Genomic DNA, 25,960 nt, shown 5'->3' on the forward strand with positions numbered 1-25,960 from the left:
CGCCATCAGCTCCAGGTACTGTACTGTACCTGATACAATGCCTGGCCAGCAGGGGTGTCGCACCAAATTCTGGGCCCTGGGTACTTTAACTATTGAAAAATAGCAGATTTACAAGCTCACAGTGTGGCACCGAGTGCCGTGCTGCAAGCTTGTAGATCTGCTATTTTTGAAAAATCGTGAAAATGAATATTTCAAATCATGTTTCTATGTGAGTGGTGCTCAAACTTTTTCATGTGAAGGACCCCCAAGATGATATGTATTTGGCCACAGACCCCATCTCAAAATATTTAGTTCCAGGGACACCCCCCCAGAAGCAAAATTTGAGTTACAAATGTTCACTTAATTTAATACATATATTCTTTGCACACATGACCCCCCCTTGTGACGCCCCAGTTACAGTTATCAGTAGGCTCGCCATCAGCTCCAGGTACCTGACACAATGCCCGGCCAGCCTCATCCTTCTTACTATGACCTTGTCCATGACCCGTAGGAGGCCTCCGTAGATCCACGTGGTCCTCTCATGTGGCATCAAGTTCCATTGGTAGCGTCACTGTGTAGACTCCACCCAGGGCCTTCTCCTGTTGTACTGTGAGTGGTCACGTCTCTCTCCATACAACAGTATCGATTCTACTGTAGCCATGAACAGCCTCATGAGGTCATCTCCCATCTCTGATTTCTACTCTTTCCTCCAACCGTTTTTAAAGCTTTCCAGGCAAGTCCTCTCCAGACCGTCAGATTCCGCTTCCATTGATTTTGAATTTCAGGTTTTATTATTATTGAAGCAATTCGGGCACCTGGCTATTTGAATGTATTTACTACCTGAAGGACCGTCCCACTGACAGAAGCAATGGTTCTGTTGTCCGTGTTGGATCACCTTCGTTTTCTTGGCATTGATTCCGAGGCCAATCTTCCACTCCCTTTCTACCAGCAGTTCCCCTCCTTTCTCTGCTGTGTCCAAGACTAGGCCAATGTTTTCTGCAAGGTCCAGGTCAGTGATCATGTTGGCATGTGTACTGACTCTTCTTCAGGACCAGCGTGAAGCCAAGTGCCTCCTCCCTGCAGCGGATTACCAGTTTCATGGTGTGGCCCAATGCCACAATAAACAGGACGGAGCCGACTCACAGGACACCCGACATCTCCAACTCTTTAGTCTCGCCATCGTGGATCAGAACCTTATTGCTGGCTTTCTTTTTCTTTTTTGTATTGCTTTTATTATTTTATTGTTCTTTCTGTCTTTTAAACAGGCCTTTGTGTATTTTAATTTGGATTTCTTTTTTGTTTAATGGTTTTTGTTATTTTTGATTTTACAGCACTTTGGTCAATGCATTTGGATTTGGAAACACATAAATACCTAATTCATGCCACTGTTCCCTCCAGACCTGACTTGATAGAGTTCCACAAGTTGACACGGTCCAACGCAACTCACAACCTCCAACAAGCCTTCAACATCGCTGAGCAGAACCTGGGCCTCACCAAACTACTGGACCCTGAAGGTAACAGAGCACTGTTAATAAATACTGTACATTCCTGAGTCCCTGCATCACACCTGCTTTAGAGTAACAATTAGCGTTGCCGCCTATTCTTTTTCTAATGTAAGTGAGTGTTGATTCATCAAATTCTCATCCTCTTTTTGATGGCAAAATACTAAAATGAACACATTGGGGCTTTCAAGCAGGATTACTATAATTGAACAAGAAAGATTAGCTTAACAAGAATAGCATTGCAATATTTGGGTTGAGTCGTATATATATTGTTAGTTTAAATAACTTTCTGACTGTGTCTCACAATACACAAGTAAGACTCCCTAATCGGGAGATAAGCAACCGTTGGAGATGACTGACATCAATGATACTAAAAAGTGCCTACATTTGGAGATGACTTCATCATTGACATCACTGATACTAAACAGTGCCCAAATGTGATATACCCGCATGCTGAAACAGTGACCAGATTTGGAGATGACTGACATCACTGACTGAGATCACGGAAACCATATATGGGCATAAACGGTTGAAACAGTGCCCACATTTGGAGATGAATGACATCACTAATACGTCTTAAATCCTGCTATCCTATGAGTCGATGCTTTCACCTCAGTACACACTAAACCACGGGCAAGGACAAGTTATAATTATTATTATTGAGTGTCCATGCCCCTCTCTCCTGTGTAGATGTGAACACAGAGAATCCAGATGAGAAGTCCATTATCACCTACGTTGTCTCATACTATCACTACTTCTCCAAGATGAAGGCCCTCATTGTGGAAGGAAAGAGGGTTGGCAAGGTTGGTAGACCACACACATGCACACACGTGCACGCACGTACAGAACGTGCACACAGACTGACACACTTATTTCACTCTCTCAACCTATCTCTGCCACCCCTCTCCTCTCCTCCCCTTCCTCCCTCCCTCTCAGGTGCTAGAGAGCTGTCTGGAAACAGAAGCGGTCATCAACCGATACGAGGGCCTGGCCTCAGACCTGCTGGACTGGATAGAGAAGACTATCGCTGTTATTAGCAACCAGAAGTTTGCCAACTCTCTCACCGGAGTTCAACAACAACTGCAGGCCTTTACCACCTACTGTACCATAGAGAAACCCATCAAGTAGGTTTTGTAATAATATATTATGTATATTGTGCGTGTGTATTCCGTATTATAGGTATTGATGTTGTATTTTTTATAGATATACAGTACCGTATTTTCCAGACTATAAGGCACACTTAAAAGCCTTTAATTTTCTCAAAAAACTACAGTGCGCCTTATAGTCCAGTGCGCCTTATATATGGATCATTCATTGACATTGACATTCCCTTTAGCACAGCTCCATCTGTTGGATGCATAACGCAACGATAGCGTCTATTATGTGCGCCTTATAGTCAGGTGCGCCTTATATATGAAAACAGTTTGAAAATAGACCATTCATTGACAGTGCGCCTTATAGTCCAGAAAATACTGTATATATTGTTTTTTTTTCTCATAAATGTAAACAGCATGTGGTATAGTGACAGTCAGACATTATTATTGCTACTACTGTTACTGTGTACAGTATGTTGTACACTGGAGAGTGACTTGAATGATGCATGCCACGCGCATGCACACACACACACACACACACACACACACACACACACACACACACACACACACACACACACACACACACACACACAGATGCACTTAGTCCCAAGCCATTTGTCCAACGGCATTAGGATCTGTGTTATGAAGCCAGACTGGTAGTCAATTCGAATCAAGTCAAGTTTATTTGTTTGGCCCTTAATCACTGTTATAGCCTCCAAGGGGCTTTGCAGGGCCACATTTAACATAGGAAACACAACTAGTACTGGTTGACTCACAAGCCCTGCAGACAGTTATGATATACTACACACACACGCACACACGCACAAACGCACGCACTCACGCACGCACACACGCACGCACGCACGCATGCACGCACGCACGCACGCACGCACGCACGCACGCACGCACGCACGCACGCACGCACGCACGCACGCACACACACACACACACACACACACACACACACACACGTCACTTATTGAGTCAGTGACCAGTTGAATCCCTCTGATTGAAACAAATATCTGTAACAGACTAGCGGCCATTCATTGACTTATGATTTCCCTGTGTTTGTCTGCGTGTGTGCGTGCGTGCGTGTGTGACAATGACAGAGAGAGAGAGAGAGAGAGAGAGAGAGAGAGAGAGAGAGAGAGAGAGAGAGGGAGTGTTTACATACAGACACACATGTGTGCCTGTGGTCAAATCACTGGCTCTGTTTTGATAGCATTATGGAAGCCATCTGCTGTATGGCGTTAATTGGAGGATCAGGCTACGCTAGAGGGACCAGCAACTACTGTGTTTAATGAGGCTACAAAGAGCCTTTACTTACTGTATCACTACCCACACAGATACTCTGTCCTACTGGGCTACCATTTCATTAGCAAAATCATAGATTCAATGAAAATTTATGTTATGGCTGTGTTAATATTTTAGTAGAATTTGTTTTCAGATGACACGCAAAAACGTAAAAACTAAAGAAGGGTGCTGGCCTGGACCAACGAAAGTAACCATGCAAAATAAAAAATAAAACGATCAGCAAATGAACAGCTGTAGCTCCTGTTTGACAGACTACAGCAAGTCAAGTAACATGTAAACACGTGTACATTTTGGTTCATGGTAGAACTTGACATTTTCAGAAGTAATCTTCCTTAACCTTACCCTTTGAAATGAGGACAAAATGTTATCCTTCCAGATACGCATCAAGAGCCAAGCCCAGTTATAAGAAGATACAGAAACGCACCCATCCAATCTGAACCCATTTTCAGCGTATTTTCAAACCAAATCGAAAGGTATTAAAATTGGATTCCTAAAGAAACTGTCTCTCCCTCCCTCTCTTCTCTGTCTTTCTCTGTAGGTTCCAGGAGAAGGGGAATCTCGAAGTGCTTCTCTTCACCATCCAAAGCAAACTGAGAGCCAACAACCAGAAACCGTATGTGCCTCGTGATGGGAAACTCGTCTCTGACATAAATAAGGTAAAACCTTATTAGGTTTACAAAACAAAACCCACTAATGCTACTGTTAGGCTTATGTTTCACTGATTCTACACAAGAAAGTAATGAAAGTGTGTGTGAGCATAGTGAGTTATTTTTTATTATTACACTCTAGGCGTGGGAACGGCTTGAAAAGGCAGAGCATGAGAGGGGTGTGGCTCTGCGTAAGGAGCTAATTCGTCAGGAGAAGCTGGAGCTGTTGGCGCAGCGATTCGATCACAAAACCACCATGAGACAAGCCTGGCTGAATGAGAACCAGCGACTGGTATCGCAGGTAAGAGGTGTTAAACGTAGGACCATCTTGTAGGGATTTGAACGAAGATGTTGCTGCTGTTTCAGAATAAGTCTAGGTCAAAACCTTGTATAACGTGTAGCTGGACCTAAAAACTGATATTATTACAGCCTGGGCTGCTGTTGCTGGGTGGGTAGAAGCTTTCTGGTAATCAGAAAGTTGACGGCTCAACCTCCCTGTCTTAAATGCTCCCGGGTCATACATTAATGCCCCTTTTCCTAATAGTTAGGATGGGTGAAATGCAGAGGACACATTTAATGATAATGTATGTACAGTGACAAATACCCCAAAACTGAGGATGCTGAGGATGTAAATGATGACCCCCGCTGGTGTAATTGAAGAACTTTTGGCCTGTGTAAACCAGATGATGTACAGTAATAGAAAACTGTTGGCGTGGAATCATTTTTGAAACAGCAATGCCTTTTCAGAAACTCTATACACTCAATTGGCTGACCAGCAGTGTTAGGCAAGTTACTATACTAGTTACTTACTGCCTTATAAAAGCAACAAGTTACATTAATAGTTACTTTTGCGTTACTTTTTATTTATTTTGCTTCAATATTAAAAGGCGAGGATCAGCTCAATTCTTAAATTTTTCTGTATTGTATCAAGAAGGAAAGGTAGACGAGGACTACACCTTTCCTTTCTACAGTCGAAACCACAGCCATTATGTAGCAGCTAAAATGTAGTAGTTTCGACTGTCTGGAAACAACCTTTTAACCAACCTGCCTGCAACTCCATGTTGAATATAGATGTGCGTTCATGATCGGGAACGTGCATTCACGCTTAAAATGTAAGTGCGTTCAAGAGGATGTTGAGCCGTCTGGTAGAACAGAAATGACATGTTTCAATGTTGTTGTTGAAGACATTCCTGTATCTACGAGATGTCATCATAGTGAGCTACAATAGATGTTGAGAGTTGTCGTGCTGCAGCAACATGAAATTGTACATATTAATATACCTGGCTACAAATGTGTTAACAACACACTTTCAACACCGAAAGAATAATCCAGCCACAGCTGTGAGCATAGTGAGTTCCTTTTTATTATTGTCGTTGGAGTCCAGCTAAAAATGGAGAAGTGAAATTGGCCAGTTGGCCAGTTGGCCACTCCCTGTGTGTGTGTGTGTGTGTATGTGCGTGCGTGTGTGCGTGTGTGTGGGTGTGTGTGTGTGGGTGTGTGCGCGTACGCCCATGGGTGCGTGTGTTTCTGTGTGCGTGCGTATGCAGAGATAAAGGGCACAGGTTTCACTTCTACATCTGGGGTAATCTGAGTTCCCAGAAGTTCTTTACATCTGGAATAACTGTACCACTGTCGAAAATAATTTCCTCTGCAGATGAATCAGGAACCCATGACATAACAAATAATGTCCAAAACTGTTACTTTCCGGAGTCAAATTCAAAAATAGTAAAAGTAGCAGATCTACAAGCTCAACACTTTTGATGCTTTTCTGTGATGCTTTAGCACAGCGGTCAGCAATCTTTTTTAAATGAAGTGCCATGTCTTTATTTTCTAGATAGTCAGTGTGCCATGTCAACATAACATTTTAATGACACCGCTTCAAAATTCTGACATTATTTTGATAAAAGCAACAAGTTACATTAAGTTATAAGATGTGATATGAACATCTTATAATGATCATTAGACTCAGACCTATCTCCCCGACTCCGTCCTCAATCAAAGTTCAGAATTTTAATGAATGTAGAATTATGTGCAGGATGTAATTTGCTGCAAATTATTTTACTTAATTGAATTGCCTTGCCGAGCCATGAGGCCCATAGGGCAGGAGCCTATCTCCTGTTTCTGTACCGTGAGGCAGCTTGATGTACAAGTACACCCCCTGGACATGACACTAGTACTGTATGTCGCCGGGATTTACCCCAATCCAGCCCTTGATGCTGAGTGCCAAGCAGGGAGGCTTTGGGTCCCATTTTTAGAGTCTCAACAGCAACGATATACAGTGTACCTGACTCTATTCCTTTCTTCTCCTCCTCCCTCCTTGTTTCCCAACCCTCTCTCCTCTCCAGGACAACTTCGGCTATGACCTGCCGGCCGTGGAGGCGGCCATGAAGAAGCACGAGGCCATCGAGGCGGACATCGCCTCGTACGAGGAGCGCATCGGCGTGGTGGTGGAGCTGGCCTCGGAGATGGAGGCCGAGGGATACTACGACATCAGGCGCATCTCGGCGCGCAAGGAGAACATCCTGGGCCAGTGGAGCCTGCTGAAGGAGCTGGTGGTCGGGAGGAAGGGCCGTCTGGAGAAGAACCTGGCTCTGCAGAAGACCTTCCAGGACATGGTCTACATGATCGACTGGATGGAGGACACCCAGGTGGAGAGAGAAGAAATATTTATTTACGTGTCATGCCATTAATTTGGTGCATCCCATATGGGATTATATGACACATTACACAAAATATTACATTACACTGACATCAACAGTCCCTCCTGTTCATATCACATCTTATAACATATCAAATAAGTAAATATGCATACAGTATACACATGAAGAAAATAAGAACAAACAAGACAGTACTATTTTACATGTAAATGGCCCTCCTTCTCATTGACCAAAACTTCTCAAGAAATGAAGCAAATTAATAAATATCATGTTCAAAGAGTCTTTGAGAGAGAGAGAGAGAGAGAGAGGAAGGAGAGAAAGTTTTGGTTGATGCATATCGTTTAACGTCGTTGTTGGGTGGAAACCTTGTATGACCAAAACCTTCCTTTTTTTGTTATTATTTAAAAAAAAGATTTAAAATTGTGAAAATAGCTGATCTACAAGCACACAACGCCTCGCATCGAGGCGTTGTGTGCTTGTAGATCGGCTATTTTCACTAGTTTTGTGAAACACTTTCGTATGATGAATTAGGGCTTTACTTTACCAAAAACATACAAATATGAAACTTCGAAATACAAGGTTTCTGCCCGACAGTGACGATATGCAAAACATTTTCTTTACTTACAAAATGGTGAAAATAAAGTGACACAAAGAGTGTGACCATCATCAACAAGACTGAGTGTCGATGATGATCTGAGGACCGAAACATACAATTCTGTGTCACTTTATTTTCACCATTTTGTAATTTTTTGCATCCAAAGAGCCTCCGTTTTCATCCTTCAGTGTGTGAGCCCCTTCCTTTTGTTTATGGACTTCCATACAGGCCTCTTGCACCTGCTTACAGCCCTATAGTAAGCCCTGAGTTTAGAGCGCAAACTTCTCTACCTCCTTCATTATAGGAGCGCAACAGTTCATCTAACTAATCAATATATCATTATAAACCAATAATATTGAAAGGGATGTAAGAGGGAAAGATGGATGTGTGTGTGTGTGTGTGTGTGCGTGCGTGCGTGCGTGCGTGCGTGCGTGTGTGTCTTAAGGCATTCACGAATAGTGATTTTTAGTATTCGAATTATTTGACCTCAAAGTATTCGAATAGTCGAATATTCGACAGGACTGGCCAAACTGTCAAATATTAAGTAAGCAAGAGGCAAACATTGTGAAAATAGCCGATCTACATGCTCACAACGCCTCGCGTTGCAAGGTGTTGTGAGCATGTACCTACAATTCCAAGTGCTTGTCAGGGTTGGGAGTCGGGCCTAAAAGGTTTTGAGAACCCCTGGTATAGAGCATTAACAAATTCATCCACTAGGGGCATTGACAACTCATTCTTATGACTTCCTAGCTAGCCAAGCTTTATAAACTATATATTTTTTAAAGAGAAAACAATAAAAAATAAAGATAAGCAAATATTCGACTTCGGTGAACAACGTCGAATAGTGACTTTGATATTCGAATATTCGAACATTTGGTGAATGCCCTAGCGTGTCTGTGTGTCTGTGTGAAGAAGGAGAAGATATGACATATTGACCTGCCTGTCCTCATCCCTCATCCATCTAGCCATGCATCCCCCTGTGTGTCTGTGTGTCCCTCAGGTTCAGCTGCTGTCCAAGGACTTTGGTAAACACCTGCTGGAGGTGGATGACCTGCTGCAGAAACACAGCCTCCAGGAGGCTGACATCAGCGTGCAGGCCGAGAGAGTCGAGACGCTCAACGCCGCCGCACTCAAATTCACCACAATCGAGGGTAAGATACTTCACATGCACGCATACACACATGCCGTTGGTAGTCTTCACACACAGCATCTTCCAAGCACCAAGGAGAAGTTCATCCCCAAAATGGCTTATTTTCTATTAATTACTCACGCCATGGAGACTTGAGTTCAATAATATTTCTTGGGTTTTGCCGCATTCCTAAGCCAAAAAGATTTATTACAATAAATGTACCCCCATTGATTCCGGATGGGGACCCAAATGCATTCGGGTCCCCATCCGGAATCAATGGGCGTAAATTTTCTATAATAATTTATTTATCTTTGGAATGCGACAAATACAAAAAAATATTATTGAACTCAAGTTGCCATGGCATGAGTAATCAATAGAAAATAAGTCATTTTGGGGATGAACTAATCCTTTAAGCGCTATGGCTATGGTCAAAACTTCGTTCTTTGTATTAATTCCCTCTTTTCTCTTTTATTATTTTTGTTGTTTATATACGTTTGCTTTTTTATGTGAAGATTCATTCACACCAAGTGTGCCAATTTGTTTGAGTGTGTGACTCAAATCAATATGTTAAGAAGGTGGTTAGTATTAGGACTTCCAACGTAAAAAAGACTTATTTGGGATGTTCTTTTTAGCCAGGGTGTTTAACTGTACTCGTACTGTACTACATTTCTATTGTATTGACTATACTTGTACTGTTCTCCATTTTTGTCTAATAAAATAAAGTAAAGTATTGTATACTCTATTTTAAAGCTACTCGGTATGTACAGGTTTGTATGTAATAATTCAGAATACACAGTGCTACACAGCAAAATCATCAGTGTTCATTTATTTCTGAACTATCAAATGAGCTCTCAACATGTGCCGTGTACTGGAATAATTCAATTACATATCTGGTGTTTTATGTGTGTTCACCCATTGCCCAGGTTACCAGCCATGTGATCCCCAGGTGATCTGTAACCGTGTCAACCATGTGTCCTCGTGTCTGGAGGAGCTCAAACAGCTGGCTGCTAAAAGACACGCTGAGCTGGAGGAGTCCAGAAAACTGTGGGCCTTCTTTCAGGTGGGGACACTTCACGGCTGTCCTTCTGGGACATGGGAACATCCATAGGAAGTGTTACTTATCTATCCACCTGTTTCCGCCAGAATTTACTGTAGAATTATTTGTGGGACACATCCGGTTAACAGCAGACAAACAAGCTCACGTCGCGTCGCAGATGCAACCGCTGTGAGCTTGTAGATCACACTCAGCTGCGACGCCGGAAATGCCTGCACGCCTTTTGCGCAATGCACGATGGGACGTTGGAAAGTTGTGGATAGGAAGAGTTACTACTCATAGATTGATTTCAACTGTTCCAATTCCAAACATGCAAGTTACATGACCTATTTTAATTAGCCCTTTGTATTACATTATTGTTTATTTTTGTATTTATTTTAATGCCCAATGTATTTAAGTTCATAAAGTAAATATAAGGGGCCGACCACACGAACATGGGTATTTTCATAAACAGAGCTTTTTACATGCGTTTGGGGGGGGGGGTTGACCTCACGCAAACGCGTTTTTGGCCGATGTAAACACATCTTTTGAAAAACTCTGGCCACAGTGTATTTTTTTTAAAACACCGTTTTTCTTTCGCCATGTGTTATTCAAAAGACTAAGACTAAATCAGAATTTCCTAAAAAAAATTAACACTGCATTCAAGGACCATTATCAGAAGATGTATACCATAGCAGCCCTTATTTACTGGCAGTCAGCTACTGTGATTTGGTATTTGGGCAGAGAGATTTTTCTATAAGAGGCTGTGTAGACATGAAGATTTTCAAAAGCAAAAAATCTCTGTTTAAAAAACTACCTGGTGTCGTGTGGTTGAAGTGGTCGAAGTATTAACTCATTGAGTGCCTATCCCGAATTAGTTCGGGATATATTATCGCATCCCAGAGTGCCTATCCCGAACTAGTTCGGGATATAAAAAAAAAAAAAAAAAAAAAAAAACTTTTTTTGAAAAGATTTTTTTGGACCCCATCAAATCTAGTGAACATGATTTCAATCGCGATTTTGCATGTTCCACCCCCATACAACCCCATCTAACATACAGGGCAGCCATGTTTGTTTACATAACATGTAAAACATAATGGCGATTATCTCAAGAATGCCTGAACGGATTTCCAATCGGATTTTTTTGTTTGAAAGCTGTGAACAAACTGCACAAATCCACTCCAATGCAATCCAGGATTGCATTGGATTTTTTTAGAGCTCATTCTTCTCTGTTTCTTTCCCATGCATGAGGTGTGCAAGGTTTAATCATGGCTAAGTTGACGAAAATAAGGCTTCTAAAATGCTTGGTAGCCAATAGCTAACTTCAAGCTAACTTCATCCTCTTCCTGTACATGCACAAAGGAAAGTGTTCAGGCAAGTCATGGCTGCAGGGCTTCTGCATATACCAGCATATCTCTATGGGATTTTCTATGGCCACTGGGCGCCCTCTAGTGGTGAACTGGGTGGCACTAAATGAGTTAATAAATGCATCTGAAATTAAATACAAATGTTATATTGAAAAATCATTGTTAAAATCCCTTTATTATTACATGGCATGGGTGACTATTATGGTCTATTTTAGTGACGTGGTTTACAGTATACTACCGGTGAGAGTGAAGGTGTGTGGAAATGCAGCGGTCCTCTCCATCATCAAAGTTGCCCACCCCTGCTTTATTGAATTTAATCAGTGAATCAAGGGCTAGCACAACTGAACTGACACCCATACACAGACATGCATACACACACATGCATGCTGCACACAAGAAAGAATTGACCAATTGTCTTTGTGCTTGTCTCTGTCTCTCCTGTTAGGAGCTGGAAGAGTCTGAGGCTTGGATCAGGGAGAAGAGCTCCATCCTGGGCACCCAGGGCTGTGGGAAGGACCTGAGCAGTGTCCTGAGGTTACTGCAGAAACACAAAACACTGGCTGGGGAGCTGCTCGCTCACCGCTCACTGCTTCAGGTGTGTGTGTGTGTGTGTGTGTGTGTGTGTGTGTGTGTGTGTGTGTGTGTGCGCGTGCGCGTGCGACCCGTGCGTGCTTGCGCGCATCTAGTAACTGTTGTAGTACGGTGTGCTATACCCATTCCACAATGTTTTGAAGGAGACGCGTGTGTGTGTGTGTGTGCATGCGTGCATGCTTCAGCACAGACATTACCAAGTATTGTGAGTGGAAACCATCGCAGTGGATGTGTTACTCCTGCTGTGGACGTGTCAGCAATATTCAACTATAAAGTTTGTCTAACGACGGCAGTATCTAACTGGCAAACATGCATTACGTCCCTTTTATTTGGAGTAGCATGTAGACACGACAGGATAGTAGTTTCACAGATAACGAATGAAATGGCAGAATACATTTGTAAAAGCCTGAGTTCTTGTGGTGGGATGTCCTTCTAATGTAGTCCCACACACAGTGCTGTCTATATAGCCCCTTTTCCACTGCAAGGTGGAACCAGAACTTTCAGGAACCTGAACCTATTTCTTTTGGTTCTGGTTTTGTTTCCATTGCGTACAGCCCGGTTCCAGACGAGGTTCCTGGAACCTTTTTTAGGTCCTGCTCCTGAGGTAGAACTAAACTTTAGTTCTGGGAACCTATGGGCGGGGCTAGCAGCGCTGCTGGTCTTTCTTTGGGACCTTCCCGGTTAGTTCTGGTTATATGGAAACGTAAACAGAACTTGGTCCCGGAACTAAACAGGTTCTTGAAAGTTCTTGGTTCCGGAAAGTTCTGGTTCTAGTTCTGGGTTGGCCCTACATTGGAAATGGGGCTTATTATATCTTCCCCAGTACCCCTGCCTGCCCTACAGTAGTAGTGAGAGATAGCAGTGAGAGAACGACCTGAGACCAGCTGTCACACAGATACTCAATTAATAGTTGTGAATATGTTTTTTTTTCTTCTTACCTAAACTATCTCGGATTAAACACCTTTGTGGGCAGCATCTGGCAAAGAGGGTGCCAATTTCACACCCAGTAAGCACCTGCCACTGAAAACCCAACATTTAAATTTCGAATCGCAAATGATTGACACAAAGAAGTAATGACAGGGAACTGATTGAAAGATGGAGAGAGTTAGACAAGACAATGAGGCAACCCGTAAAGGCAACCTGTAAAGACCCTGCGCAAGTGGTAATAATCACATGCCATGCTAATTTAATGGCTGTACATAGACATTTCACTTGTTTCATTAGGCATGTCTCCTGGTCAGAGAAACAACTGAGAAATGTCTGTAACTGTTTGAGACGATTACATTCTTGCTGACATATGGTGATATTATCTTTGACAGGCCAGAGGCCGGAGGTGGAGATTATGTTTTCGCTCCTGTCTTTGTGTGTTCTGTCTGTGTGTTTGGGGTTAGTCTTTGGAACCTGCAGATGATCAGTGTGATACTTTTCATGCACGGTATGTGATGTCATGTCATGTCATGTCACCCCCCAACCTCCAGAACACCATGAAGCGCGGCAAACAGATCCTGAGCGAGAAGAGCTTCGGCACGGCAGGAATACAGGAGCGCATCATGGAGGTCAAAGGCGAGTGGAAGCGGCTGGAGGACCAGGCCGCGCAGCGCCTCGGCCACCTGCAGGAGGCGCTCAACTTCTTCCAGTTCTCCACAGAGAACGACGACCTGCTGGCCTGGCTGCAGGACGCGTACCGCCTGGTGTCCAGCGAGGACTTCGGGCACGACGAGTACTCCACCCAGTCCCTGCTGAAGAAGCACCGGGGGGTCCGAGAGGCCATCGACAAACACCGGCTGCACGTCGTGACGCTACGCAAACACATGGTGGCGCTGCCCCTGCAGTACCGAGAGGAGGAGGTAGGTGGACGAAGGGCCATGAGAGTGGTTGATTGCTTAATCCTTGACCTTGACTAGATTTTTCAATGATCTCTTGATCTCTTTCAATGAGAACAATTCTCCAACCTCATCTCGTTTCCTTGCCCCATGTAATCTAAAGCAGTGGTTCTCAACCTTTTCAGGCCGCGACCCCCAAAATAATCATATTTTAACTGTCCTGCTGCCCTTGACAGTCCTCACCGTCATTGAAAGGGTTAACACCATGGCGCCGTTGACGGTGCTCAATCTTACTGTATATACAGTTACTTACTGTACGTCGATCCGCACCCGCCCGCATCGGTAATGTCCGCGATTTGTTTACAACGCACGTCGGGCGTGCACGCGAAGTGAACGTCCTCCATAGTAAATCCATTGAGAGGCCCATAAAGAGACTTCATTTACTCCAAAAGAGACATTTTGAGCCATTTTGAGCCAGGTCTAATGTAAACAATACACACGGCCATGTTTCTCTTCTGGGCTCACACTGTCATGTGACTAGATGACGTAATCGTTGCCGTCAAGTGATAATCCAAAAAAACAAAAACAACCCCCTTCCGGCCCTTCAAAATAATAGCGGCGGCCGACGGAGGAAACGGCGCGGCACCAAGGCACCTAGCAACCTTCAGATTAAAAGGCAGTAATTGTGTTAACTGGGGACCCTCCACCCTGACGAGCACTAAGAGTTGAGGCATTACATTTTGTGTAACACTGTTCTATTGTGAAAATAGCAGATCTACATGCTCACAACGCCTCGCATTGCTAGGCGTTGTGAGCATGTAGATTGTCTATTTTCACAATTTCTGCCTCTAATATTTTACAATTTGACCAATGTTTAATTTGTCATGTTAGAGGTATTAAAAATTGTCACTTTAGAAATGTGCATAAACCCTCTATACACTTAAACTTTATGTTGGTTTGTTTACTGTTGCGTGATAAAAAAAATGTTGCACATTAAGTTAATCATCTGGGGACCCTCCAAAATAATTTGGGGACCACCCTGGGGGGTCTCATCTTGTCCCAACCCATTTGTTCTTCTCTCCTGTTCTCCCCTTGTTTCCCCTGTCCTATACTTCCTCTCCTCATCTCTCCCTGTGTGTGTAGGAGGTGCAGGTGCGTATGGGCGAGGTGGAGCAGCTTTATACCGAGGTGTCGGAGGTGGCTGTGCTCAGGCAGCAGTGGCTCCACGACGCGCTGGCCGTCTACCGCATGTTCAGCGAGGTCAACGCCTGTGAGCTGTGGATCGACGAGAAGGAACAGTGGCTGGACAAGATGGAGGTCCCGGAGAGACTGGAAGACGTGGAAGTGGTGGCACATAGGTGAGGGATGGAGCGGGGGATCATTGGGTGATGAGAAAGAGAGCAGAGAGAAAGGGAGCAGAGATGTGAGACAGAGCAAGAGAAAGTCTGTGAGGGAGAAGGGTGTCAATTATTTTGATTGATTACGTTGTTTTCTGCCACGATGTCCTTACCGTTTAATGTTGGCGTGTGCGTGTCCATCGTGCACGGATGGCCGTGATCAGCTTTCGAAAACATAATCCACGCGACCATGTCTGCACTACAGCTACTAGCGTAAACAAGGAAGTAATGCGTTGGAGTTGCATCCCCAATGCAAGTGTTGTCCTGCCCCCTGCTTCCAGTTCACATACATCCGTATCCAGTCCCAAACAGAAGTACTGTTTCTAGAGTGTTAAAAAACAGCGTATCGGTGATCATACTTTTAATTGTTTTATAGCGATTAAAGCCTATTAAATTCTCTGGTTCCTCTGGCCTGGCGGAGAGAGACAGCGGCATTTTTTCGGGTTCCTTGGGTTGTGGCAGTAAATTTGTTAATCAGATTAATTTCCATAGTATATATTGTGGTAAATAATAACCCATATTTCCCAGCAGACTGTTAAATGTTTGAAAAATCTACATGCTGCTATCACACTGTCCGATCTCATAATGTTCACTGTGTTTTCAATTTGGCTAACAATACTTCTATATACTTGCCTTGTTCCAAATCATGTTCAAATCAGTTTTTCCAGTGATATGGGACGGAGGAATCAGGGCATGTCATGGATGGGGAGCGCCCGTTTCTTATTTTTTACTTTTATTTTTACTCAATGTCCTGTGTACAGTATATGCATTTTTGAAACAGGTGATCATTTTTCCATCCACCACGGCCCACTCGTTTTCTTTTTTCTTCTGTGTAATTGATGCAAAGCCAAATATGTTTCTTTTCATTTCAGGTGTTCTTTATTTTGCTCTTTTGTTTACTTGTTTTCTATTGGGGCAATTCATTTAAATATTAATAAGGTGGGCATAATAAACTTCGGCTTCGGCCCATACCTTTTTGGCCAATAGTTATCGTGTTGTCTTTATTCAGTATGTTCAACTGTTATGTTAAATCATGACTGAAATATTACACATTAATGAACCCATTTAGGCCTAGAATTATTGACTGCTTTAACTATTGAAAAATAGCAGATACACAAGCTCACAGCGCGGCACGGTGCCGCGCTGCGAGCTTGTAGATCTGCTATTTTTGAAAAAGTCTTGAAAATGTGTGCAAATCTTGGAATATATGTATTTTCAAAGCGAACGATTGTAACTCAAATGTTGCTTCTGGGTGGTCCCTGGAACTAAATATTTTGAGATGGGGGTCCGTGGCCAAATAAATATCATTTTGGGGGTCCTTCACATGAAAAGGTCCAACTGAGCTCCAGTAAAGTGAAAAGAGCCTTTTCTTTGACGATGGCTGGCCAGATTGCTGACATAGAAACATTGGTTTTTCAAAAAACCTTAGAAGGATTCAAAAGACACTTATAGAATCGGGTCAAAATCCTAATTTTCACAATAAAAAAAAAATCTACAAGCTTGTATATCTGCTGTTTTTCAATAGTTAAAGCATAAAATAATAATACACAATAATGTGTACCTGTTCTGAATGTGTTAACTAACTAACTAAAATGACTCTCTCTCATGTAGGTTTGAGAGTCTGGACCAGGAGATGAACAGCCTGATGGGGAGGATCCTGGACGTCAACGAGATAGTCCAGCAGCTCCTGGACGGAGGTCACCCCTCTTCTACTGAGGTGCGAGGCTGTCAGGATCACCTCAACTCCAGGTACTGAAAGGAACACAATATAATTCTAATACTAATGCCAATATCAATACCAATGCTGATAACAAAAATGACTAATATCAATAAGTCTTATTTTATACTTTGTTGCACGACAGTGTCAAACATGCAACAATGATATCACTCACAACACAATCTTTTTGAAAGTTTGAACATTTTTCATACCACCAGTGATAATAATTACCTCTGTTGCTCTCGGCCTGCTGTAGGAGACTGTACCACACAGTGATTTATTTTGCCAGTCCTTTCCAGTCAAACAAACAAACAATAAAACATTTGTTTAGAACTCTTGTTTATGTACCCAGGAGTGATGCAGAGAGTCACATTTCAATTACCTTGCATAAGCGGACCGATAAAGTAATCTTCTTTTCCTTTCTTGTTGTCGCTAGAAGTGACTCAGATACACACAGATGTCTAAGTGTTGGCAGACTCTCTCTCTAGACTGAAAGCTAGCTGACTACCAGCTTGTCAGTAAGAACATTGATTTACAACATATCTCCTTCTCACTCCTCTGAGAGAGGATGGGGTGGAAGCGGGGGAGAGGCAGAAAGAAGAGGTTAGGTGGGAGAGGAAGGGAAAAGTTCCTTTGCGTATGGTGTGAGGAACCCTCTCCCGGTAAGATCTTATACAGTTTGTGTGTGTGGTTTGGTAATTTGACTGTGAGGTCAAAAGCACAGATTAATAGACTAGCTCGGATTGCATTGAAGGTGATGGGTGTGAGGGAGCACCCCACCCTTCAAGCAATATTTGAGGAAAGTGTAGTTAAGAAAGCTAAGAGAATAATTGCTGACCCCTCTCATGTTCTGCATTCAGAATATGAACTGCTACCCTCGGGTAGACGTTATAGAGTCCCAGTTAAAAACAAGAATTTATCTGAACAGATACAAATACTCATTAATTCCCATATCCGTTACTCTGCTAAACTCAGGCCGTTAGTAGGGTGTGATGACTCTAGTGTAATGTAATGTAATGTATGCACTTGACCTGTATGTCAGCACTGTGTGTTGTGCACTATTCGTTGTAATTTTCTTTCTGTCTGTCTTGTCCTGTTGTATGTTATGTAGCAGCCTGCATGTCCAAGACAAATTTCCTTTGGGACCAAATAAATTAATCTTGAATCTTGAATCTTGAGTACGACTGTACTTAAATAAGGCCATAGATCTTCCCGCAGCCTGGGTAAGAAGGCTCTCTCTTCCACCTTTCCTGTCTCTACTCACTTTTGGAAAATAATACAATCTGACATTTTACAGTACAGTATACTGTATATAAGAATATGGGTTGGCAGAGGGAGAGCAGAGCCCAGTATTACAGCTTAGGCAATTGGCACTGGGTGAGAAATGGGTTACAAAATTGTGTGATAAAAAATGTTGAAGTGAAAAGAATATCTACAGGAGATCCATGTCCTGAAAGACATTTGCATTCACAACTGTTTTTCTTTGCATTTATTGCATTTATTTATTTATTTGCTTGTTTTTGTGTGCTCTAGTCACTAGAGAACACAAAAACCAGTATCGCGACGTATCCTTTAATATTCTAATGTTTAGCTGATTTGTCTGCACACTTCAGCTTCATATGTCAATTGAAAATGAAAGGATGAGTCTCTCTTATGTTAGATACTTGTCCTCCGTGTCGCTCAGGCCCAGCTGTGAACCGAAAAACACCATGCATTAGGGCATTCACGAATAGTGATTTTTAGTATTCGAATTATTCAACCTCAAAGTATTCGAATAGTCGAATATTAAGTAAGCAAGAGGCGAACATTGTGAAAATAGCCGATGGCGTTGTGAGCATGTAGATCTGCTATTTTCACAATATGTATCTGCGGAACTGAGTCACATTAAATGTAATAGACTACAATTTCAAGTGCTTGTCAGTGTTCTTATGACTTCCTATCTAGCCAAGCTTTATAAACCATGAAGAAATATTTATATTTTTAAAGACAAAACAATAAAAAAAATAAAAAATAAGCGAATATTTGACTTCGGTGAACAACGTCGAATAGTAACTTTGATATTCGAATATTCAAATATTTGGTGAATGCCCTACCATGCATGCACTGTACTGTTCACTACAGCATGTTCCACCTCCATCACCTCTATTGGCTGTGGCCTGGATTTCGTCGTTGTGTATCAGCAGTAGTCATGTCAACCTAGATCCTGGTGACCTTGGCTCACGGTGCCCATCCCATGGAGGCCATCTGTGCCCGTTCAAAACAACCCAAAACAACCCAAGCCATCCCACCACAATACAAACAACCCACCTCATCCCACCACAAAGAAATAAATCACCCTCCTTAATATCTTGCATTAGTTTTCTTATGAGCCTTCCCTAACACAGGCTGATTTTGGTCTGAAAACAGCCTATTGGTTCACGATCTGTGCCATGGCCCGCTTCCCACTTCCTATGCCAGAAATTGCAGCAGCTTTTATTTTTCTTCCTATCGCCAAAATAAAAGCCTAGGTTTCCGAGGCTAGGTAGCTCCTAATGTTGTTTACCCTTAAGTGCCGTAAATATTCCAATGTTGACTATTTTAAAACAGCCGATGTACAAGCTCGCATCTGTGCCCACCCACGTTGTGCCAGGCCTAGCCAGTTGGTAAATCCTGGCTACGCCCCTGGTATGAGGTCATTGTCTCCATGCTGATTTCCTGCCCTTCGCTAGGCCATGCTGAGCCCTCTGTCACTCTATGAATGGCTCTGCCATTACCTCATTAAAGTCACATATGGAGCTGTCTGGGTGTTTGTTTATGTGTGTGCGTGTGTGCGTGTGTGTGTGCGTGCGTGCGTGCGTGCGTGCGTGCGTGTGAGACCTGCTAGTCTGGATCAGGATCAGCAGAACATATTGCATGACGCCATGGAGGGCAGAGCAGGCCTGGGTTCAAACCGCAGACCAGAGAGACGTCATGTCTCGTCATCTGTTGTCCCCTCCGTTCAACGTTCAACACTCCTGATCGGCTCTCGCTAATTGCTGTCCTTTTTGTCTCTGTCTCAGCCTTCGTCATTATCGCTAGTATACCGGACAGGGTGTTGTTTACTGGCCTTACAGTGATGCAGTCTTTCTGCACGTTGGACCTTCACCTCACCAACAGTGGAGTTTACTGAGAGAGTGTGGCTCATGTATTTACCAGTGATGAAAGAAGTACTCACTTCGTCTTGTTTTACTTAATTAAAAGTATCAACACTGCAATGTACACATACTGTACAAGTAGAAGTCCCATATTCAAAATGAATTTGTGTAAAAGTACAAAAGTATTGGCATAAAAAGTACCAAAAGTAAAAGTACTCGGTGTGCAGAATGTCAAAACGTATACATATATATTTGTTTTAAATAGCCTCACAATGTGAGCACAATGTGCTATTTTCAAATGGTCGCAATTGTAGTGGAGTAAAAGTGCAATATTTTCCTCCTGAGATGTATTGGGGTAGAAGTAAAAGTATTGAAAATTGTAAATGCTGAAGTAAGTAAAAAATACCTCAAAATTGTACTTGAGTACAGTAGTACTTGATGCTACTTTAGACCACTGGTATTTACATTCCTATCCCTTTCCTGTCTCCTATGATAGATAGATAGACAGACAGACAGATAGATACATAAACATATTGATCCAGGCTGTGAGTTTTTTTTTGTCCAGGCTGTGAGTTACATATGCATCGTTCTCCAACTCAACTGCCATGCCTTATGAATTTCCCTAAAAGGAAAACCTCCTTAGTGAACGGCCAACTTAACATACAGCATCCAGACATCCCAAACAAATCTGGATTCTTACCCTGGATCTTTTGCCAGTATCACTGTCTACCCACCTCCCTTAGCTGCTGCTCCCTTTCACACTTCCTTTGTCTTCCTCTCCACTTCCTCCTCCTCTCTCCCCAGGTGGAATCGCATCGTGGAGCTTGTGGAGCACAAGAAGGACCACCTGGACGCGGTGCTGCGTCTCCAGAACTATCTGCTGGAGTGTGCCGAGATCAAGTCCCAGATCCAGGACAAGAGGAAGGCCATCGATGCCACCCAGTACGTGGGCAGTGACCTGGGGGGAGTGCTGGCACTGCAGCGCCGTCTCTCTACCATGGAGGGTGCCCTGTCTGTCCTGGAGCCCAAGCTGCTACACCTGCAGGTACAGCTGGGGACAATGGAAATCACCAAGGAGTTACACCAGGGGTCTTCAACGTTTTCATTCCGAGGACCCCTTAGTTGAGAGAGAGAGATGAAGCAGGGACCCCCACAACCTGTTTCCATATAGTTTCATCTTTTGACAGCACAATCATCAGTGTATTTTGGAATCATGTCAATTTGTGTTTTCAGATATTTAACCACTGCATCTTATCGCTGCATCTAGTTCCCCCAATCTGTCACACCTTTTCTGTCTCTCTAGTCTACAATAACCTACAGTATTGAAATAAAACAGAAATGCCAAAAAAGTATCAATATATTTTTGTGTTTTAATTAAACAACAATGCAGCTGCTACTCTCAAAAGGAATTGTTAGACAATTCAAGCTTTGTTCTCCTTTCAGCAGAGGGCAGCAGAAATGCTTCTTTATACAGTAGCACCCTTAGGGATGCAAGTTTTGTGTTACAATATGTCAATATATGAAGAGAAATAGGCTGCAGTGGCCACTGCAGTACACAAAAGGATAGAAGACAGACACTAGATAGACAGTAATCACTGACACTGTACAAACAACATATGTGCATGCACAGATGGCACACACACATAGAAATACATCAGCCAATGCTACAAGATGTACCCATTGTAGCTAATGAGTAGGCTGGCTACTCACCAGTGGTGTAAAGTAACTAAGTACATTTACTCAAGTACTGTACTTATTTTAGGTATTTATTTTACTCTTGAGTATTTCCCATTTTCAATACTTTAACTTTTACTCTACTACAATTATTTGAAAACTTTAGTTACTTTGTAAATTTTGATTATTATTACAAAACGTACATTAACCAGGTCAACGTTATATAATACTGTACTTTGGCTATTTGAAAATAGATGATATACAAGCTCACAGTGCGCCCCACCATTCTGCATAATGACTGCCTTTACTTTTGGTACTTTTTTTTTTCTTTTTATGTTTTTTATCCCACGTTTTTTGCAACCCATTTTTCTCAACCGGTGACTACCTAACCTGTATCAATGGTTAGACCGATAAAAAAGTACGTGTCTTCTTCAAAAAAGGTGTCAAAAAAGGTGTACGAGGGTCAACACGCTTCTCCCCGTCTATGAGACGGTTTTGTCGGCCATACCCTGCTGTCTCTTGCCCTAACCTGACTGGAGCACCAGACCGACCGGAGCAAGCCATGTCCTGCTCCGGTCTGTGCGCTGTGCTCACTGGAGCACAGCGGCCGGACTGAGGTCCGTGCGTGGCTCATATCATACACTCTGTGTGTGTGTAGCCTGTGTGTGTGTGTGTGTGTGCTTTCGCGCGTGTGTGTGTGTGTACACACACAATATCTCTCGCAAATAGCCGTGCGGTGCAGCGTTAGCCGGGCTACACGCTAACAACAAGCCATCACGTTGTGCGCGGCACCGCACGACGGACGAAGTATACATTGCGCGGCACCGCACGACGGACGAAGTATACATTCACTACTAGTAAGACACCTGAGGGTGGAATGCGACCTCAGGGTGACATGCGACCTCGCCCTAAAGGGCGAGGTCGCGCCAATTCTTGACTATCTGGCCAACCACAGCGTTTCTCTGACGATTCTAGTTGTTGTCATTCTGGGGGATGTTTTTGTGAGGGTATCAACCCTAGGAGACACGAGGAGAACATGCAAACTCCACACAGAAAGGCCCTATCGCCAACCCCACCTAGGGTGTGAGCGATAGGGCCTAAACATGGAGATGTGGAGAACACTATATATGGAGATAGTCCAGTCCATCATGTCATATGGGACTACCGTCATAGACAGTAGCCATTGTTAGGCCGGAGTCAATGGCTGTCTGTCTGACTGTCTGTACAGGAAGTGATGTCACATGACGTACTTTTTATGCCCATATATGAGTCATTCTGTACCACATCTCCATGTTTAGGCCAAACAGGTTCGCTCCATTTCTCCATGTATAGGTCCAAATGCCCAACGTCGAGCTTGACAAGGAGGATACCGCACATTGTACCTCATCCACCCTTTCTTCTCTCTCCTTTTGGTATCTTTATCCTCCTCCTCCTTTTTTTCTTTTTTATTCTTCTCTTTTTTTCACAGCCGCCCCCATATTTACTTTAGAAAATATATATTAAATTCTAAGAACGTTTCGAGTACCAGTTTGATACAAGAGCGAATAAGCGCTACACTTCTGGAATCCTGTGTGTCGACTTAAAGTCGGATCCAGGCCTAATAACTTTATCTAGACGCCCCGTTGCCTCCTCCTTGTTACATTTTCTTTTCTGAGACACATTGTACCTCATCCACCCTTTCTTCTCTCTCCTTTTGGTATCTTTATCCTCCTCTTCCTCTTTTTTCTTTTTTATTCTTCTCTTTTTTTGTCTTTCTTAGTCTTGTGTATCCTTCTCTTTTGGCTACTGTCTATGACAGTAGTCCCATATGACATGATGGACTGGACTATCTCCATATATAGTGTTATCCACATTTCGTGTAGCCGCCCCGTACAGGAAGTGATGTCACAACTCGCTGACATCACACTGACATCACAGGAAGGTTACGGAAGGAAGGAAGGAAGGAAGGTCACTCAAGCGACACGGTTTTTCAGAGTATATGCGACCTTCGGTCGCAACTAACTGATACGGCCCCGCCTCCTTTTCAGACTGTTTGAAGAAACACCACGTGACCTACTGTATCATAATGTAAAATTTCGGCCGGTGTCGCCACTCCTTTAAGTAAAGAAATGTCATTATGTTCTTCCACCACTGCTACTCACCATGGCCAAAACAAAATGTGTTTTATTTAATCCTCTGTCCCACAGGAGGAGGCTGAGTACCTTGCTACCGCCCATGCAGGCCGGGCCATGGAGGTTCTGGTGCCTTTTGAGGGCATTAGTGTGGAGTGGGAGGAGTTGAAACAAACTCTGCAGGGCTGTGAGGATTCTCTGATGGTTGCTGGAAGACTGCAGAGCTTCATACAGGTACGCAGAGGTTCATACTGTATAAGGCAGTGATTCACACACTTCAAGGACCCCCAGTTTGATATGCATTAGACCAGGGGTCTTGAATGTTTTCAGGCCAAGGATCCCTTAGCTCTGAGAGAGATGAAGCAGGACCCCCACTACATATCATATAAAATTGTGTTGCAGATAAAAAATGTACATTATTTCTTATACAGTTTGGACTTGACAGCACTACCATCTGTATGGGTTGGATTTATGTGTATTTTCATATATTTAACCACTTGAACGGTCAATAATACCTACTAATTAGTCTGCTCTTCTTTTCCCTCTACCCCAAACCTCTGTGCCAAAAAATAGACGATCTACAACCTCACTGCGAGGCGTTGTGAGCTTGTAGTTAGGCTATTTTTGGGCTAATGTTCCACTAAGAATATCTAGAAATCTAGGTTTCAAGTGATGTAAAAAACATGATCACACAAAGATTTTGTGGACCCCCTGTGGTAACTCTGAGGACCCCCTTGGGGTCCCGGACCCCCTGTTGAAGACCTCTGCATTAGACCACAGACCTCCCCCACACCCGGCTTTTGACATGAGTTTTTATCTCTGGGGTCCAATCTACACTGTAATATGTAAGGGTTAATTTAACACAGAGAGAGTACAAATGGAACCAAATTGACCCGTTCCATTTGGAACGAACCCCTGGGGGTCCCAGAATGACCCCATGTTGGTAACCACTGATATGAGGCACAGAACAAATCTATAGCCTTATTCTTACAGAGGTTTGTCAAAACCACTTCCATAATCTGTACGTGTAAACCGAAGTATTTTATAACCGGTTACATTGTGGTTCCCCTTACTGCACAGGTTGCCCAAAGCAAAAACAACGCTATAAGAAAACAAATGGATCTTTTAACCAAAAGGAGAAAAACAATTATTTCCTGAATATTGAACAGAACTCAATGAACTCAACTGAACGGAGCAAGGTAGAAGCAGTGTCTGATGTGTTCCTCTGTCCCTCCATGCAGGACCTGGACTCCTTCCTGACATGGCTGGTCCAGACCCAGACGGCTGCAGCCTCAGACCAGCTGCCCAACGCCCTGGAGGAGGCTGAGAGACTCATCAATAAACACGCTGCCCTTAAGGAGGAGATCGGCCGGTAGGTTGTCACATCGTGGCCCTCGTTCATCACTCTAACATAGAAACCAGTGCAGATCTGACGTCAGGAATCATCCCGCCACAGGGTTCATGTGTCGGTGTCGCACCAAATTCTGGGCCCTGGGTACAAGGATTCACTGCGGGTCCCCCATGAACTGGGAACACATTAATTATTATGCACTATTTTGTGCTTTAACTATTGAAAAATAGCAGATATACAAGCTCACAGTGTGGCACTGAGTGCCGTGCTGCGAGCTTGTAGATCCGCTATTTTAGAAAAATCGTGAACATTTGTGCAAGTCTTTGAATATTTCAAATCCTTCTAAGGTTTTTTGAAAAACCTATGTTTCTATGTCAGTGGTGCTCAAACTTTTTCATGTGAAGGACCCCCAAAATGATATGTATTTGGCCACAGACCCCCATCTCAGAATATTTTGTTCCAGGGACCCCTCAGAAGCCAACTTTGAGTTACAAATGTTCACTTAAAAAATAACATTACTCAAAGATTTGCACACATTTTCACAACTTTTCAAAAATAGTAGATCTAAAAGCTTGCAGCACGGCACTCGGTGCCACGCTGTGAGCTTGTAGATCTGCTATTTTTTAATAGCTAAAGTATAAAATAATTAAGGTCCCTCCACCTTGGGCCCTAGTAACTCAGTCCCACTTTTCCCCCCTTGTCAGTTGTGACACAGAAACCAGTGCAGATTTGACGTCAGGAATCATCCTGTGACAGGGTTCATGTGGGATTTATGAAACGGTCGTATCCCACCGATCACAGTGAAAGAATGATTGGGTATTGACAAATGTGACGGGCTGACAACGATCGTCGTTTAAATATCA

At 43.2% G+C, this 25,960-nt stretch overlaps 1 protein-coding gene across 1 annotated transcript in view; it reads left to right on the forward strand.

Annotated features, from left to right (window-relative positions):
• Positions 1-25,960, forward strand: part of sptbn4b (spectrin, beta, non-erythrocytic 4b) — a gene marked incomplete at its 5' end in the record, with an annotated part of 145,752 nt that overhangs the window by 20,809 nt on the left and 98,983 nt on the right. The window contains 15 exons of the mRNA XM_080731518.1: positions 1,378-1,493; positions 2,172-2,284; positions 2,418-2,605; positions 4,431-4,548; positions 4,682-4,840; positions 6,885-7,187; positions 8,792-8,942; positions 9,844-9,980; positions 11,766-11,915; positions 13,390-13,758; positions 14,878-15,092; positions 16,743-16,880; positions 20,766-21,006; positions 23,822-23,980; positions 24,988-25,118. Of these exons, the coding sequence (XP_080587644.1) occupies positions 1,378-1,493; positions 2,172-2,284; positions 2,418-2,605; positions 4,431-4,548; positions 4,682-4,840; positions 6,885-7,187; positions 8,792-8,942; positions 9,844-9,980; positions 11,766-11,915; positions 13,390-13,758; positions 14,878-15,092; positions 16,743-16,880; positions 20,766-21,006; positions 23,822-23,980; positions 24,988-25,118 (2,688 nt within the window). The remainder of the gene's footprint in view (positions 1-1,377; positions 1,494-2,171; positions 2,285-2,417; positions 2,606-4,430; positions 4,549-4,681; positions 4,841-6,884; positions 7,188-8,791; positions 8,943-9,843; positions 9,981-11,765; positions 11,916-13,389; positions 13,759-14,877; positions 15,093-16,742; positions 16,881-20,765; positions 21,007-23,821; positions 23,981-24,987; positions 25,119-25,960) is intronic.

This window comes from Nannobrachium achirus (assembly GCF_963921795.1).
Source record: "Nannobrachium achirus genome assembly, chromosome: 8".
Taxonomy (NCBI): domain Eukaryota; kingdom Metazoa; phylum Chordata; class Actinopteri; order Myctophiformes; family Myctophidae; genus Nannobrachium; species Nannobrachium achirus.